At 37.6% G+C, this 19,192-nt stretch overlaps 1 protein-coding gene across 1 annotated transcript in view; it reads right to left on the reverse strand.

Moving 5' to 3' along the window:
* The window catches only part of PPME1 (protein phosphatase methylesterase 1), a 57,458-nt gene that overhangs the window by 22,860 nt on the left and 15,406 nt on the right, over window positions 1-19,192 (reverse strand). The window contains exons 2-5 of the mRNA XM_003780907.3: window positions 6,216-6,309; window positions 5,582-5,674; window positions 3,840-3,897; window positions 2,683-2,734 (exon numbers count right to left, since the gene is read on the reverse strand). Of these exons, the coding sequence (XP_003780955.1) occupies window positions 2,683-2,734; window positions 3,840-3,897; window positions 5,582-5,674; window positions 6,216-6,309 (297 nt within the window). The remainder of the gene's footprint in view (window positions 1-2,682; window positions 2,735-3,839; window positions 3,898-5,581; window positions 5,675-6,215; window positions 6,310-19,192) is intronic.

Below are 19,192 nucleotides of genomic sequence, written 5' to 3' on the forward strand. Positions count from 1 at the left end.
GGCGGGTCCGGGCTGGGGATTCAAACCGGCCACCTTAGGTGTACGTGGCTGGCGCCTTAGCCGGTTGAGCTATAGGCGCTGAGCCCAAGTGAATTAAACTTAAGGGTAAGACAAAAGTAAGACAGTTTAGGCAGTCATCTAAAGTGATAACGGCACAGTGCAGTGGTTCATGCCTATAATCCTAGCACTCTGGGAGGCCAAGGCAGGTGGATAGCTTCAGCACAGGAGTTCGAGACCAGCCTGAGCAAGAGCAAGACTCCGTCTCTACTAAAAATAGAAAAAACAAAACAAACAACAATTTAAAAAACAAAAAAAACCTAGCCAGGCATTGTGGCAGCTGAGGAAGAGAATCACTTGAGCCCAAGAGTTTGAGATTACTGTAAGCTATGACACCACAGCACTACCCCAAGGGCAACAGAGTCAGACTCATCTCCAAAAAAATAGATGAATAAAATGATAACATATTTAAGATAAAAAGTCCGAGCTTCTTGACATCAGTAATGCTTCTACATTAATACAAAATTCTCACCAGAAGACAAGCTCATATGAAGGAAAGAAAAGAGAACTAATATTTTTCAGTGCCTATTACATATGGAATAAACTTTCCTATTATATCTAATATAATCCTTCATCCACCCTATTTGGAAGGTTCTGTATTACTATTTTATAGGTGATGAAACTAAGGGCACATTTTCAAACTCTAAGAATTAGCCACATCAATTAATTCCATTTGGTTTACTGAAACATTATTGTACTTCTACCAAGGTAAAAAGAGATGCAGATTGCTGCTACCACATTAAAGCATATTTAAAGCCATCTTTCCTTGGCATAGGACACTTGATTTAGGGTTTTTCCATGAAGTCAAAACCATGATGCTTATGCTCAGAGACTACTGGAAAATATCAGGAACAAAGAGTAGATAAGTGATCTTTACGATAAGTAATAGAGTAAGGTTATATAGAGCTACTAAAAAATAAAAACAGATAGTAGTCTGAAGTTAATTCTCCATATCAAATGATAGACCAGAAAAAAATTTTAGGCTCAATCAATGTAAAATCATACTGGATGTGATTTGGGAGCAAATTATTTTTAGAAATAAAAGACTAAAGTTTAGAATATGTTTGTATTAAATATCAGTATGCAGAACATTTCTATTGACTTCCAATAGGGTGGGGTGCTAGGGGAAGATGCCAGGTAGGATGGATAGAGAGTTTCTTTAAATTTTTCCCTGAAGATTGAGTGCTTCAAGATGGTAGTTTAGAAACATCTCCTCATTAACTGTTTCTGGTAAGTTCAAGGAAAGGAGTCTCTAGCCACTTCCATCTGGATCTTCCTGCCCAGAAACAACATTGTAATGGCAATGTGAGACAGTGTGAGACACCAGGAGCAAAAAAAAAAGACAAGAAGGATGGGACACCTAAGCAAAAAGTGGGGAATCCAAAGTTATAGTAAATAATTCTTTATGTTAAATTTTTCCTATTCAAATCACCATGTGATTTCTCTGTCCTGACTGGACTTGACTGACACATAACTATCAGACAATCTATTTTTAAAGTCCTTAATTAATTCCTTAATATCCTTTGTCATTTAGATTATAAAATTCACTTTTTTGTCAAAAGTTAAGAAATTCAGCTTGATACCTGTAGCTCAGTGGCCAGGGCGCCAGCCACATACACTGGGGCTGGCAGGTTTGAACCTAGCCCAGGCCTGCTAAACAACAATGACAACTACAACAACAAGAACAACAAAAATAGCCAGAGGTTGTGGCGGGCGCCTGTAGTCCCAGCTGCTTGAGAGGCTGAGGCAAGAAAATTGCTTAAGCCCAAAGAGTTTGAGGTTGCTGTGGGCTGTGACGCCATGGTACTCTACCAAAGGTGACAACTTGAGACTCTGTCTTAAAAAAAAAAAAAAAGTTAAGAAATTCTTTAAATCCCTAAAAATTATTCATAAACCTTCCTATACATTTCACTAACATGCTTGACTATTTCAGGATGTTCTGCTCTCATAAAGACAGCAAGAATAATTGGGTGAATAGATGCTTGACCCTCTTGTCATAGTTTCTCAGGCATCTGTTCATTGAATAGAATGGTATTCATACTGTATACCACTGTTTTTTCTCTTTCTTCCTCTCATTGCCAAGCATTATAGCTCTATTATCAGAAATTTGGTATACTGACTATGTTACCTCATATAGTAATTCAACCTATATAAGCCAGTTTCCTCATCCTTAAAAAGGGCATAATATCTAAATTGCAGAGTTATCAACAGAAAAGCCTACACAAACTAAACTGTTCTTTATAGAATTTTCAAGTGCCTCAAGTGATGAACATCATTGTGGATAAACCAAGAAGAATGGAGGTTTCTTTCAAGATTAAGTAGTAAAAAGAAAGCAGAAGTATAGGAGAGAGAACAGAAACAAACTTTTTGGGTGGCAACTGTGGCTCAAGGAGTAGGGCGCTGGCCCCATATACCGGAGGTGGCGGGTTCAAACCTGGCCCCAGCCAAAAACTGCAACGAAATAAATAAATTAATAAAATGTTAAAAAAAAAAAAAAAGAGAAAGAAATGACTTTTCTCTGTGTTAATTACTACCTAACAATCTCTCCAAGGAAGTGATAGTTATAGAACTATTCATAATAGTGATGGGAGCCATGCAGTGTTTGAGTAATATGTGGTTACTTACTTTGCCATTGTTTCTGCAGATAGGTCTTCAGAATTTTTGACTTTTGTTTCACCTATAAAGAAAATATTTAAAAAATAAAATTCTGAAGAGTATAAATTATAAAAGCAAAAGTATTCTCTTTTAAAAATTTCAATTTTTGGCTCAGTGCCTGTAGCTCAAGCAGCTAGGGCACCAGCCACATACACCAGAGCTGGCAGGTTTGAATCCAACCCGGGCCAGCCAAACAACAATGATGATAACTACAACTAAAAAAAAAAAATAGCTGGGCATTGTGGCAGGTGCCTGTAGTCCCAGCTACTCGGGAGGGCTGAGGCAAGAGAATCGCTTAAGTCTAAGAGTTGGTGGTTGCTGTGAGCTGTGACACCACAGGGCCCTACCCAGGGCGACAGATTGAGATTGTCTAAAAAAAAATTTCATTCTTTGGACAATGGAAATAGGGCTTTTGTAATTTTATAGAATGGGTTTAGCAAGGATTTTCTATATTACAGATAAATCTTTATACTCAGCCGAAAGGAGAATTAAAATACTGTAGATAAAGATTAATCCACATTCCTTATACATTACCTTCATAAGAATCTGGTTACTTTAAAGGATATTTTCTTTGGTTAAATATACATATTATGTAACTAAACAAATAAATGTACGTATACACACACACACACACACACATATATATATATATTTTTTTTTTGGTAAAAACAGCGTCTCATTTTGTCGCCCTCAGTAGAGTGCTGTGGTGTCACACAGCTCACAGCAACCTCCCAACTCCTGGGCTTAGGTGATTCTTCTGCCTCAGCCTCCCGACTAGCTGGGATTACAGGCACCCATTACAGTGCCCAGCTTTTTTTGTTGTTGTTGCAGTTTGGCAGGAGTCAGGCTTGAACCTGCCACCCTTGGTATATGGAACTGGCACCCTACCCACTGAGCCAGAGGCACCGCCCTAAACAAATAAATAGATATAAAACATTTTATATATGTAGTGTATACATACACACACATTGATAAAGATTAGAAGTTAGCACTTCCCCTTAAATGCCCAAATAGAATAGTCCCAGGTATATTTTATGGCTACACTGAAGTCTGTAAAAGTTAAGATTATTCGAAGAGGCTTGGTGACTATGTCATTGAGTTAATGGCTAATTAAGAACTTCACTCACCGTGACTTCGCAGATCCAAAGCCACAATTCTACACTGAACTCTACTAATGATGGCTGCCTAGGAGGAAAAAAGAAAAGTAGTAAGATACATCTGGGATAGCAAATTTTGCCCAATTACCAACAATAACTTTGTTAAATGAACTGCTATTAGAATTCAAGGAACCACAGAGAACCAAAAGAAGGCCTTTCTACTTTTAAGCAAAATAAAAGCATGATGATTCTCTGCTCTCTTTGGCACATACTCTGCACCTTGTCTCAACTTCAAAATACGGCTTTCTCTACCTAAATCTCTCTTTCAAACTTAACTCTTCCTAGTCTTTCCTGACACAGAATATGCATCTTTAGGTAACAACTCTCTGAACTCTATTCATAATCTTTGGATGTCTTTCCTCTATTCTAGACAGAGAATATAGATAAGGAGCATATAAGGTTTATATATCAGCTCAGGACATACCACAAACATGACATTCGAATCATAAAGTAACCCTGAAAGCAGTATAAGTCATAAAATCCATCAAAGATTCACTTAAGACAAATTAAATCTTGTGTATACACATTTAAAGAGATGTTATCTATGTATTATTACTTTGCATGTGCCATAATCAGAAGTGTCTGGACACTGATGGTTATCACTTAGAGCACCTCCTATAATTCTAAAAGTTATATATGACTTGTATTTATTGGTGTATATTGAGTATTACAATTTTAGTAGTTTTTTCCTTTTTTAAAACATGTATACCTTTTTTGTCACTCCCTGTATTTGTATAGGCTTTATAGTTTACAAACAGTTCATGTCCATTATTTTACATAAAGAAACCTTGAAATGTAAGGAGACTATATTTAAAGAGTAAAGGCTTAAGTACCATGCTCAAAGGCTTACTTAAGGATTTGTAACTAGCACTGGTAGAATCAGGACTAGAAAGCACATCTAACTCCTACTTCACTGTTTCTCTCTTAGTGTCAAAATGTTGTTTCATGAAAAGTCTGTTTTAGCCCTACCTAGAACCTTCTTCTCTAAGGACCATGAATGTTCAAATAGGTAACATTAGCTCTTATTTTACACTAGAATCCCAGGGAGCTTCTCTACAATTCAAAGAATACAGTAAAGCTATGTCTAGCCTACACATGTAATTCTCATTCAAAATTTTATAAAATCTTGTGACCTGCTAAGCGCTATCCTTGGAATAAAGCTTTTTCTTTTTCTTTTCTTTTCTTTTTTTTTTTTTTGAGACAGATTCTCAAGCTGTCATCTGTGTAAGCTGATTATATAAATTAGGTCATTCTTGTCACAACCAACTAAAACAGAGTTGAGAGTCTGGGGAAAAACAGACAGGCCACATTACACCACTCTAAGAATGTAATTCTCTGCAAGTCTGGCTGCTGAAACTGCCTGCTATAACCTACAACCAACCTTACCTATTAGCTACTCAAATAACTCACTATAACTCTAAAACCAGTTTTATCCACCACACTCACTCATGAATTAGAACTTGCTAGCTCCCCCAAACTTACTAGTACCAATGAACTTTCCTGAAGAGCAAGACCATTTCTCCTTTCTATAAAAACTTCTTCTCTCTGTTCCTCAATATACATTCATTATACAATATACCACTAGATTTGTATGCATGTCTCAAATTGCAATTATTGCTTTCCAAATAAAATATTTTAGTTTTAGAGATTTGTTACTACCCTTTAATTGACTTCAACAGCACTAACATCAGCTTCTACTATCAATAACTTACCGTGAACACAGCCCAGGAAAGGGCAGAATGGCCTCCTCCATGCAAAAGGAGCAGTACTGGACCCTCTGAACCACTCTTATAAACTCGAAAAGTGTATGAATAGTTAAAGATAATACATCTAAGTTTTTGGTCAATTAAGTTTTTGATTATTTAATCATAAAAATATGATTAAAAAAATAGGAGTAAAAAACTCAAGCAGCACTAACCTACATACAAAACTGAGGACTCCTAAATATAAGAGAAACTCAAAACATTTCAGAGATCTCAACTCTGGGTTTTTGAAGCATGAAGCCAGTTTGACCATTTTTTTCAATTCCCTTTGCCGTAATGAGGACATACTCTCTGGTTTCTAGAAATGAAATTAGTTCAACTCACCTGATTTATGAAATCTTCCCAGGGGCCTAAAGAGATATAGTTTTATATATCAATTTCATGAATTTAATTCTTAATCCCTTCTCCATGCACTAGATAATTATAGCCAAGAAAGACACTGGCATGGACTTATAGGTAATACTCCATAAAGAACAGGTGGAAAATAAAATGACATGAAATAAGCAGCAAGAAGAAAGAACATTTTAGAAACTATGTAAGTCTTCCCTAACATAAGACTTAAGACGTCATTTGCAAAGGATATATCCTTGCCAGTTTCATTCTCTACTTCTACATCTTCCATGGACTCAAAGTACTGACTCCAAGGAACAGGGGAAAAGTCCCGCTTTCTTCCAGGTCTGGGGGAGAAAAAAAGAAAAACATTTTAAGTAAAAAATAGTTACATATGAAAAGATTAAATCTTGATCAACAAATGCTAAATGAAAATAGCAGAGATATTTTCTATCTTTTTTTTTTTTTGAGACAGAGTCTTACGCTGTCGCCCTGGGTAGAGTGCCGTGGCATTACAGCTCACAGCAACCTCCAACTCCTGGGCTCAAGCGAGTCTCTTGCCTCTGCCTCCCAAGTAGCTGGGACCACAGGCGACCGCCACAACACCCGGCTATTTTTTGGTTGCAGCCGTCATTGTTGTTTGGCGAGTCTGGGCTGGGGATTCGAACCCGCCACCTTAGGTGTACGTGGCTGGCGCCTTAGCCAGTTGAGCTATAGGCGCCGAGCCGATATTTTCTCTTAATGACATAAAGAGCTCATCACAAAATACTACATTAAAAATGTGTTTAGTAAGTTCAAATTTAGATTTAAGAGTAGAAATTTTTAGGACTTTAAAAAAATTAATTAGCATATGTATTATTATTTTTATTTTTTTTTTGGAGACAGAGTCTCATTGTGTTGCCCTTGGTAGAGTACTATGGTGTCATAACTCACAGAAACCTCCAGCTCTTGGGCTTAAGTGATTCTCTTGCCTCAGCCTCTCAAGTAGCTGTGACTACAGGCACCCACCACAACTCCCAGCTACTTTTTAGTCGTAGTTGTCATTGTTGTTTGGATTCGAACTTGCCAGCTCCAGTGTACGTGGCTGGCACCCAAGCCACTGAGCTACAGGCACCAAGCCTAATTAGTACATTTTAATCACAAATAAATTCCACATATACAGACATCACAAAACCTGATAGTTCTCTTTCCTTATTCTTGGCTGTGGGCTCATTCCTATCCTCCCAACCCACTTAATAGCATTTCTGCTGGGCACAGTGGCTTATGTCCATAATCCCAAGCTACTCAAGAAGCTGAAGCAAGATCACTTGCTTCAGGAGGCCAGGAATTCAATACCAGCATAAGCAACAAAGCAAGACCCCATCTCCAAAAAACTAAAATAAAAAATTAGTAGATGTGGTGGCATGTACCAATACTTAAGAGGCTGAGGCAGGAGGATTGGTTAGGCCAAGAGTGCTAGACCAGACTGGGCAACACAGCAAGACTCCACCTCAAAAAAAAATCTATATATACACATTTACCATTCCTACTACAATCATTCTTGGTCACTTTTCTTCTTCACACATTTAATATCTCATACTCTTTCATGCTTCTTTGTCATTTCTAACCAATCAACATACAACCTTCATGGAAGGCAAACTGGCAACAGTAATACCACAAACCCCTAGGAATTTGTCAGAAGAAGAGCTCACACAGAAGTGAAATGTCTTATCTATTCACTGTAGCATTGTTTGTAATAGAGACAAGTTGGAAACTAAATATCCATCAACAGAGGGCTGATTAAAATAAATTATACAGAGAAATACTAATTAGTACAATTTAGTTGTAAAAATGAAGAAAATTATGTATTGACAAAATTCCTTATATACAGATACATAATTCCAAGATACGTTGTTAAAAGAAAAAGATAAATGTGATGTATATGCTATGACTTGGATAAAAGTGGGCAATAAATATAACTGCTTATATATGTTTACAGTATCTCTGGAAGGATACTGACTACTTGAATACCAGGAAGAATTATATATAATACACTGGAGCCAACTGGGTAACCAGGGGTGTATTCTCTCAACAGTGAAGCATTTACTCATTGTCCACTCTGTTTTAGGAATTGAACTAGGTAAGTAGTTCTCAATCTCTATAACAATGAAATCACCTAAGGAACTTCAAAAAATACTGATGCTTGGGTCACACGCCTAGAAACTGATTTAAGTGATCTGGGATATGGCCTGGACACTGAGAATTTTTAAAGTTCCTCAAGTTCGGAAGGTGCTAGGAATGTAGAATACATGTGTGGTTTTGTTTTAGAGACAGAGTCTCAAGCCATCACCCTGGGTAGAGTGCCATGGCATCACAATTCACAGCAACCTCCAACTCTTGGGCTCAAGAGATCCTCTTGCCTCAGTTTTCCTATTTTTAGTAGAGATGGGGTCTTGCTTTTGTTCAGCCTGGTCTTGAATCTGTGAGCTCAAGCAATCCACTCACCTCAGTCTCCCAGAGTACTAGGATTACAGGCATGAGCCACTGTGCCTGGCCACATGTTTTAGAATGAGAGGAGAGTTCAAATTCCTTATGGTTCCTACCAGTTCCACACTTACACTATAGGTTTGGTCAAATTATTCCTAAGAGAATATTCCTATATAACAGAAATATATATGTTTTTTATATATATATATATATGTATGTATGTATGTATATATATTCCAGGAACTACCCAACATGTACCAACCAACTGAGCAATTCTCTTTTAAGGAGTTAATAATTCTACATCTCTAAATGTTGCTCCTGCTACCCTCGTTAGAACATCTAATTGTTTATACACTTCAAGACTACAGTTAATTTTACAACCAACATTAAATAGGTAGCAAGAAACTTACATTATCTTTGTATTTCAGTCACAACCAAATATACTGATTTAGGGATGTAGTTTTGATTCTTTTAAAAAATAGCTTTAGAGGCAAGGCGCGGTGGCTCATACTTCTAATCTTAGCACTCGGGGAGGCTGAGGAGGGTGGATAGCTTGAGCTAACAAGTTTGAGACCAGCCTGAGCAAAAGCGAGACCCCCTTCTCTACTAAAAAAAAGTAGAAAAACTGAGGCAAGAGGACTGCTTGAGCTCAGGAGTTGGAGGTTGCTGTGAGTTATGATGCCATAGCACTCTACCCAGGGCAACAGCTTGAGACTGTCTCAAAAAAGAAAAAACAAAAAGAAGTTTTAGATTCTTCTTCTTATTATTATTTTTAGAGACAGAGTCTTACTTTACCGCTATCTACTAGGTAGATAGAGTGCCGTGGCGTCACAGCTCACAGCAACCTCCAACTCCTAGGCTTAGGCGATTCTTTTGCTTCAGTCTCCCAAGTAGCTGGGACTATAGGCGCCCACCACAACACCTGGTTATTTTTTGTTGCAGTTTGGCTGGGGCTGGGTTTGAACCTGCCACCCTTGGTATATGGGGTCGGTGCCCTACCCACTGAGCCACAGGCGGCACCCAGATTCTTATTATTTTATGCCTACCAGCATTATATAGTTATTACAATCTGGGTAGGTTCTTTTTTAGTTGTAATTTTCTCAATTGATTACTGACTTTTTTTCTCCAGGTGGTCATAATGAAAGAATTCTATACTAATGAAAGAACTTTCAAAAGTATAGCAAGGTTAAGTTATACTTTAAAAATAAGGATATACTGCCAGATATGGTCAGCTGTAGGCAGGGGGCCGAGACAGAACAACTGCTTAAGTCCAGAAGTTTGAGGCATGCTAGAATTATAACTGTGAATAGCCACTGTACACCAAACTGACAACGTTGGGGGGGGAGGTTATTCACTCAACATACATTTACCAAGAACCTATTATATGTGTAAGTCTGGAATTGAAGTGGGGTGATGGGAGCTACTAAGATAATTACAAAACTAGAGACAATGTCTCTACCCTCAAGAAGATAGTATCAAGTACTAAAATATCTAACATATACTCTTGTGTATCTAGAGTTAAAAATCCCAGCTTGGCGCCTGTGGCTCAAGCGGCTAAGGCGCCAGCCACATACACCTGAGCTGGCGAGTTCAAATCCAGCCCAAGCCTGCCAAACAACAATGATGGCTGCAACCAAAAAATAGCCGGGCATTGTGGCGGGTGCCTGTAATCCCAGTTACTTGGGAGGTGGAGGCAGGAGACTCACTTGAGCCCAGGAGTTGGAGGTTGCTGTGAGCTGTGATGCCACAGTACTCTACCACGGGTGACAGCTTGAGGCTCTGTCTCCAAAAAAAAAAAAGAGTTAAAAACCCTAAGATGAACCCTAAGAGTGAATGTTGGAAAAAGGAAAAAGAGATTACTTACAATAGAGGAATAAAGAGGCTTTCAAAGAACAAAACAATGCTTTAGCAAGGTACTGAAGGACAGACAGAATCTGGACTGATGGAATGGGAAGGGATAAGGAAAAAATTTTAGGTGGATGGAAGAGCATAAATAAGGACCCAACCTGGTACCTGTTAGAGGATGCACTGAAAATTTAAAAAATAGCTAACTGGGCTGGTCAGAGGCAGTGGTGTTTACAACTAATAGATAACAACCAGTTAGATTCTTTCCTTCCTTCTTCACTTGCACTGCTTCATTTGACTAGCCTTAGAAAAAAAAACCTAATTGGAATGAGGTGGAGTATGTAAGTACAGCAGTTTTGAAAAAGTAAAAGAAGCTGATACAATTAAAAGGAGATAGTGAAGAAAGAATGATGTGAGATATAATAAATGTTATAAATGTGAGATACAATATTTTGTTTTGTGTTTTCTTTTTTGAGACAAGTCTCACTCCATGCCCTGGGTAAAGTACTGTGGCATCATAGCTCACAGCAACCTCAATCGCCTGAGTTAAGTGATCCTCTTGCCTCAGCCTCCAGAGTAGCTGGAACTACAGATGTGCACCACAATACCTAGCTAATTTTTTCTATTTTTAGTAAAGAAGACGTCTGCCTCTCGCTCAAGCTGGTTTCATAGTTCTGAGCTCAAGCAATCTACCCACTTTGGCATCCCAGAGTGGTAGGAGTACAGGTGGGAGCCACTGTGCCTAGCCATAAATGTTCTTTCTGTGCAATCTGTGTGATTTTCTTGGAAGGGCCCAAAACTCACATAGGATTTGGGTAGTATTATAAAAAGTGAAGAAGCCAATACAATGTATAAGGTATTTTATTTTATTTATTTATTTTTGAGACAGAGTCTCACTATGTTGTCTTCAGTAGAATGCCGTGGCATCACAGCTCACAGCAACCTCAAATGCTTGGGCTTAAGCAATTCTCTTGCTTCAGCCTCCCAAGTAGCTGGGACTACAGGCACCTGCCACAACACCTAGCTATTTTTTGTTGTTGTTGTCATTGTTGTTTAGCAGGCCTAGGCCAGGTTTGAACCTGCCAGCCCCGGTGCATGTGACCAGCACCCTAGCCGCTGAGTTATAGGCGCCAAACCAACATTAAAGTATTTTAGAAAGATCAGTCTTGTAAAGGACACAAGATGGGCTTTATGCTGGAAAAAAAATACATTGCAGTAACCTGACTAGGCATGAAAACATAGAAAGAACTTTCAAAGGAAAATCAACAAATTTCAGGAATGTTCAAGACATGGATAACTGACAGCAGAATCAAAGTCAATTCTAAAGTTATGAACTATGAGAGAGATGAATTATTAAGACCTATAACTAATTAATAAAAATCTACTTTGGTAGATAACTGTATACAAATTTTTATGTCAGAATAAAATTTATTTCAAATCTAACAAAATAAATGTTTAATCTCCTCCCATCTCCTGCTACCAGAGAAAAGAAGTTGGTAGAGAAGGAACAAAGTGGTGCTATAAGACACAAAGGAAATATGGTTTCTGCCAAATTCATGTGAATCAAATATGTTTATGAACCCTTTGCTATTATCACAGACCATGCTTAGAATTTAATGAAAGCTATGAACTTTATATCCAGAAAAAATATATGCACATATATTTTGCATATAATTCCACTGGCTTCAAGAAACCTATCTAAGAATGCCAAATTAGGAACTCTAGGCCTATAATTTAATCTTAACAACCTATTTTCAGAAGAAAAATAAAAATTAAAAGAGGAAAATTTGAATAAAGAGATACCATTTTTTTTTAGTAACAGGCTGCCTCTCTTGTTAACTTTTTTTTTCTTTTTTTTTTTGAGACAGAGTCTCACTATGTAGCCCTCAGTAGAGTGCCGTGGCGTCACAGCTCACAGCAACCTCCAACTCTTGGGCTTAAGAGATTCTCTTGCCTTAGCCTCCAAGGTAGCTAGCACTACAGGAGCCCGCCACAACACCTGGCTATTTTGTTGTTGTAGTTGTCATTGTTTAGCAGGTCCAGGCTGGGCTCAAACCCTCCAGCCTCAGTGTATATGGTTGGCGCCCTACTTAATAAGCTATGGGCTCCGAGCCCAGATAACACATTCTTAATAGTTTCTAAACCTAAATTCATTTTCCATTTACTCTCAACTACAGGCTATTTTCATAACCTAGTTCTGCCTTTATTAGCTGTATGACCTTGGGCAAGTCACTTAACTTCTGCGAAGCCCAAGTTTCTCCATGCCAGATTGGTTATAGTACCAGTTTTATAGGAGTTGTTATGAGGCTCAAAGTAGCCCTTTCTTTCATCCCCTGGTTACGCTAAAATTAGTTTGTTTTATTTTTATCACACAACTAATAATTTTCTAAAATCATTATTACTGTGTTTGTTATTATACCCAAGTCACCCCAGCTAATTCACCAATGTGAGATCCATTAAAGCAAGAATGTTCTCATTTGTTCACCAATGTATTCCCAGAGCCTGACACATCAATGATATCTGTTGACAGTATGCAGTGAGCTTATGTGCATAAAGCACTTAGCTTTCTGTCTCAAGAAATATTTATTATTACTATTATTAAGCAGCTTTAAGTCTAACAAACATAGTCCCCTTTACTTAATCTGATAAACTATACAGTAAAAGGAAATAAGATATTACAAAACTATAGTAATCAAGACTGTGGTACAGGTATAAGGACATATAGATCGAAAGAATTAAGAGTTCATTCCAAGAAAATCAAATACAGTTTAAAGAAAGTGTCCAGAAATAAACTCAAACATTTATAGTCACTTGATATAATTCAGTAAGGGACAGGGTGTCAGGATAGGTGGATATTAAATGGAAAAGTATGAGTCTGGACCTTTTCCTGACACCATACACATACTGAAAGCTTTAATGTAAGAGCTGAAACCATAAAACTCTGAGAAGAAAACACAGGAGTAAAATTCTGATCTAGGGTTAGGCAACAATTTCTTATAACACCAAAAGCCGAAATAATAAAAAAGAAGATATAGGAATTGTTTCCTTTTTTTTTTTTTTGCAGGTTTTGGCTGGGGCTGGGTTTGAACCTGCCACCTCTGACATATGGGGCCAGCACCCTACTCTTTGAGCCACAGGCGCCGCCCATAAGATATAGGAATTGAAATCAAAATAAAAACTGAAAGATAGAAAGTAGAGTTTCATAGATAATAGCATGGTCTTTAAAGTCAGATTATCTTAGTTTAAATTTCATTTCCAACAATCACAAACTTTGTATCCCTTCACAAGTTAATTTGCCTCAATTTCCTCAACTGTAAGCTTTCAAAAGTGATTATAAGCAAGCATGTAGTAAGTACTTCCTAAGTATTAGTTGTTTACTATTGAGCCACATGGCATATCAATTACATTTTCTTTCTTGTACAACTTTTTGTCTTTTTCCAGAATTAATAATTGTCTCTAATTTTGTTTGCTTAGTTTCCTATGAAACTGTCACTAATTGCTTCCTAAAACCTTTTGACAGGCAAGACATTAACAGGCATTTCACAAAAAGCCCATAAACATGTGAAAAGGATCCCAACTTCATTAATAATCAGAGACATAAAATTTAGAATCACAGTATAATTTCACACCCATCATACCGACAAATATATAGGAAGCCAGGCATTATCAGATGTTAACAAGGAATTGGGGAAAACTGGAAAACAGTAAGGCATCACCTAATAAAATTAAATTGCTGTCCTTCAATCAGGTAGTTTTACTTTACAGATAAAGTCCTGTACATAGGAATCAAGACATATATACAAGAAAGTTCGAAGACATGTGTCCATAAAAGCAAAAAATAATAATAAGCAAGCTAAATGTGCATACCAGTGGAAAATACAAATTGTGATGCATTCAGACAACAGAATATGGCACAGCAGTGAAAATGAATGTAAGAATTATAGGAATGTAAAAAATATAAATAAATAAACACAAAAGAACAAAAACAGTATGATTCCATTAATAATAAAGTTCAAAGACAGACAAAGCTAAAGATATCTTTTTCACAGATACATGCATAGGTGGTAAACTATAAATAAAAGCCAGGGACTGATTATCATTTAACTCAAGACAGTGTGGGAAGTAAAGGTTCTCTCTGGGGAGAGGCAAATAAAGTGTTGATAATGTCTTATTTCATAAGCTAGGATGGATAGATGGGAATTTATCTTATTTTTCTTCTTTGAACCATACATGTATATATTAAACACTTTTCTGTATGTATATTTCATAATTTTAAAACTATAAATTAAACATCATCTTTAAATTCTGTAAAACTTTTCTTAATATGGCAACCCACTTTAAATAATCTATCAGGTTCATTTTTCACGTAGAAATTTCCATTCCTGGCACCCTCCCATTTATCTGATCCAAATGGGACTGCCTGCTGTCTGGATATGATGAACTGTAGCCATTTCACCATCCTTCTGGAAATTCCTCTTGCCTGTCACCTGTGCTGAATCCCTGATTCCCATATCCTGTATTTTTTTGTGTGTGTGTGTATTCTCTTATTTTGATAGAATACATCTAAGACTTCCTGAGAAAGGTAAATTAGTTTGAAACGGTGCATGTCAGAAAATGCTATTGTCACTTTCACACAATGACTGACAGTTGGTCTAAGTATAGAAATCTTATATTGGGGACTGTTTCTATGCATATTAATTAGATACCTTGATAGAGCCAACTTTGGAAATAATGGCTAAAATTACATGTGTGTGAAAAATAGTATATGAATATATTTATAAATTATATGAATATGTAAAATCAAATGGTTTAAAATAACGATTATCTAATTACATATTATATTAATCATATATTATAAATATATATTTATTAAATTTTTATTTTACACAGAGTTGTACTCTGTTGGGCTATAGTGCCAGGGTGTCAGCCTGTCTCACAGCAACCTCAAACTACAGGTTTAAGCAATCCTCTTGCCTCAGCCTCCCGAATAGTTGGGACTATAGGCACCTGCCACAATGCCTAGCTAATATTTCTATTTTTAGTAGAGAGCCAATCTTGCTCTTGTGCAGGCTGGTCTCGATTTCCTGAGCTCAAGTGATCCTCCTGCCTCGGCCTCCCAGAAAGCTAAGATTACAGGTATGAGTCACCACTCCCAGCCTCGTTCATTCTTCTTAAATGCATAGATAAGCTGGCAAGAAAGGAACATGGAATACTCTAGCCAAAAGTAAGGTGGGAACACAGAGAGGCAGTTAGATCATTAAATCTGGATTTAATCTTGATGGCATTTGCCAAGTCGTTGAACTTTAAGTTCTAGGGACTTCCTGAAACACACAGAAGACAACGACACAACGCCCAAGATGGGTACCCTGACTGGGAAGCCCAATAGAAAACCTTCTTCCCATCGAGCTGAGATCCGAAAGGATTGTATCTTCAGTGAAACGGTAGAGTAGAATATTAACATTCTGCTTCCTACCCCAACCCCAGGACTAAAGAAAAATATGCCTGTCTTGGAACTTAGCATTGAGCAGACAGAAGTAGCAAAAAACAAAGCAATAAAATTACCTCCTCTGATGAACACAACTTTAGGATAGTTCTCAATCTTATTTACACACCTTATAAATACACACCATTTATACCTCCCAAGAAGTTCCAAGATGAGAATTTAAAGTGGACCCAGACTAGGAATATCCTCAGGACCCCAAGATAAACAAAGGCAAATCCATCAACCTTCATTTTAGGACCAAGAAGTCCCACAGATAAAGTTCTAAGGCAAATGACTTGTTCTTATTTTTCTCACATGGGGCCTTAGAATAAGTGTGGAACTTTCAGATTTGTGTTCCCTGGGTGGGATTCCCAGTGGAATGGCACCCTGCTAAAGAAGCAGGGAGTAGCCTGGGTCAGAGCTGTGGGTCTGCACTGAAAGGAGTGGCTCTTTCAAGGTGAGCGAGTATGGGACAATCCCAGCAGTTATTGGGGGCATGTTTTAGCTCCAGGGAACTCCCATCTCTGTCTCTCCAAAGTAGACACTCTTCCTACAACCTAAACTGAGTTAAGAAGGAAACTGATTTGGAAAGGGTCCAGACACCAGGCCTTTGGTTGGGTAAATTGGGGGAGGGGGTTCAGACCTTCCTGTGGTTTTGAGGCACCCTTTGGGGGTACAGGTTGAGTGGAACTAGAGAACCTAGTATGAATTCAGAGCTCGTTTGTGGTTCCCAGGGAACTTGGGGGGGAGGGACTCTAGGCCACCTTTTTGGAAGGTTTTACCTTCCAGCCCTTTAGGGCATTTGCAGTGACATTTGGAATACAATCTGAGGTGCCATGTAGTGCCTCTTTGGATTCCCATTTGTCTGATAGGCTTTCTCATTTTGTGTTGAAAACTCTTTGTACTGTGTTTGTTATTTGTGAGTTTTGTTGCAACACAGAAAAGTTCCATCTAAAAGTCTCCTTGGGAAAAATTTTGCCTAAATGCTCAACTTAGAGTTGCAAACCTATGTCTAAGGAGAATGGTTTCATTGAAATCTAATATATATGCTTGAATGTGGGAAATAGTGGCTGTTGTAGGAAACCTTAAGTGTTACTTGAACTTGTAAACATCAGGAAAAATTGAGAGATCAAAAATGTTAAGTCTCCCCCCCCCACCCCAAAGAAAGTCTCAAGTTTTCTCCCTTTTCCTGCTAAATTTTCCTGTTAATGTTGAGATAAACTCATTGTTTACAGTTTTTTATTACTATCTTATAGCTAGTGTTCTAAAGTAAAATCTATTAAAATTTTGTGTAAGTATATGTGGGTATGTGTTTAGAAATGTTTTGTATATGCCCATACATTTTATGATTATGTCTGTATGGGTCTGTGTTTGGCAAATAAGCTGAGTTATAAAAGAGATAGTAAAGAAAAAATAGAAAATATATTTTTTAAAAAAAGAAATACTATAATGAGTATTAAGTAACTATAATAAGTATAAAAGTAACATTTTGAAGAGGTAATGCAGACTGAGTATCCCTTATCCAAAATTCTTGGGATCAGAAACATATTTTTTATTTTTTGATAGAGCCTCAAGTTGTCACTCTGGATAGAGTGCTATGACATCACAACTCACAGCAACCTCCAAATCCTGGGTTTAAGCGATTCTCTTGCCTCAGCCTCCCAAGTAGCTGGGACTACAGATGCCTGCCATAATACCTGTTTTTTTTTGTTTTTTTTGTTTTTTTTTTTTTTGGTTGCAGCCATCATTGTTGTTTGGCGGGCCCAGGCTGGATTTGAACCCTCCAGCTCTGGTATATGTGGCTGGCGCTTTAGCCGTTTGAGCTATAGGCACTGAGCCCAGAAACATTTTGAATTTCAGATTTTTTTTTTCAGATTTCAGAATATCTGCCTAGATAGTAAAACCTCCATTTTTGACAACCTCTCTACATTGACCACCTCAAGTTGACCTAATTTTCGTAGACTGGACATGCACGCCAAGTACTGAAGTTAAGTTCCTTATGTTGACCACCTCTGTACACACTGATCAGTTTGTTACAGTCCCTTGCGTGGTCAACTTACAGAGGCACTACTATATATGAGCCATCTTAAAGATGGGACCCTAAACTTGTTAAACTCACATTTAAACAAAATTCATTTGTTTCAATATATACCTTATACACATAGCCTGAATAAAATTTTACAGAACATTTTAAATTATTTTGTGCATAAAACAAAGTCCATATATACATACAATGAATCAACAAAAAGCAAAGGTGTCACTATCTCAACCACTCATGTGGACAACCTGTGGTTGTTTGGCATCACCAACATTCTTGACTCTGAATTTATATGCTACCAGTAAACTATCATTTTCTTATAATTATTCACATAATTATAAGTACTTAACAGTAAAAATGACATGTAATTATACAGTAAAAACTGTGTTCAGGGTAACTAAGCAGCACACTAGCAGTACAGCCAACAATGTTGTATTTTGATTAAAAGATTACTGCACACTGCATTTTATTATTATTATTATTTTTGAGATAGAGTCTTATTTTGTCGCCCTTGATAAAGTGCTGTGGCATCACAGCTCATAGCAACCTCAAACTCCTGGGCTTAAACAATTCTCTTGCCTCAGCTCCAAAGTAGCTGGGATGACAGACACCTGCCACAACACCCAGCTATTTTTTGTTGCAGTTGTCATTGTTGTTTTAGCTGCCCCAGCTGCATTTGAACCCACCAACCTTGGGGTATGTGTCTGGCACCGTAACCACTGTGCTATGGGCACCTAGCCTGCATTTTATTTTTTAAGTGAGAAAAACATCAGAAGCAGCTGTGAGGGACCAGAAGGTGGGTCCCCTTAGGGATGAGAATACATTCTGCTGGATAGCTTTTATAATTGTTTCTTCCAAAGTCATCTGTTTAACAATGGTTTTTGTCTTAAAAGTCATTTTATTATTTATTTATTTATTTTATTTTTGAGACATAGTATCACTACGTCGCCCTCAGCTCACAGCAACCTCAAACTCTCGGGCTTAAGCGATTGTCTTGCCTCAGCCTCCGAAATATCTGGGACTATAGGCGCCCACCACAATGCCCAGCTATTTTTTTTTTGTTTTTAGTTGTCACTGTTGTTTGGCAGGCCGAGTCAGGTTCGAACCCACCAGCTCCAGTGTGTGTGACCAGTGCCTTAACAGTCGTTTTACAAATGGACATGATTTCTTATTCTGTTTTCCACTTGTGGCATTATGTTGGCACTCAAAAAGTTTCAGATACTGGATCATTTCAGATTTTGGGTTTTCAGATTAGGGATTTACAAGTCTAATGATGAAACATGAAACTACAGATTTGTAAGCCTAACAAAATACAAGATTTTTTTTTTTTTTTTTGAGACGGAGCCTCAAGCTATCCCCCTGGGTAGAGTGCCATGGCATCACGCTCACAGCAACCTCC

The sequence above is a fragment of the Otolemur garnettii genome, unplaced genomic scaffold (assembly GCF_000181295.1).
Source record: "Otolemur garnettii isolate 467f Iridium unplaced genomic scaffold, OtoGar3 scaffold00001, whole genome shotgun sequence".
NCBI lineage: Eukaryota > Metazoa > Chordata > Mammalia > Primates > Galagidae > Otolemur > Otolemur garnettii.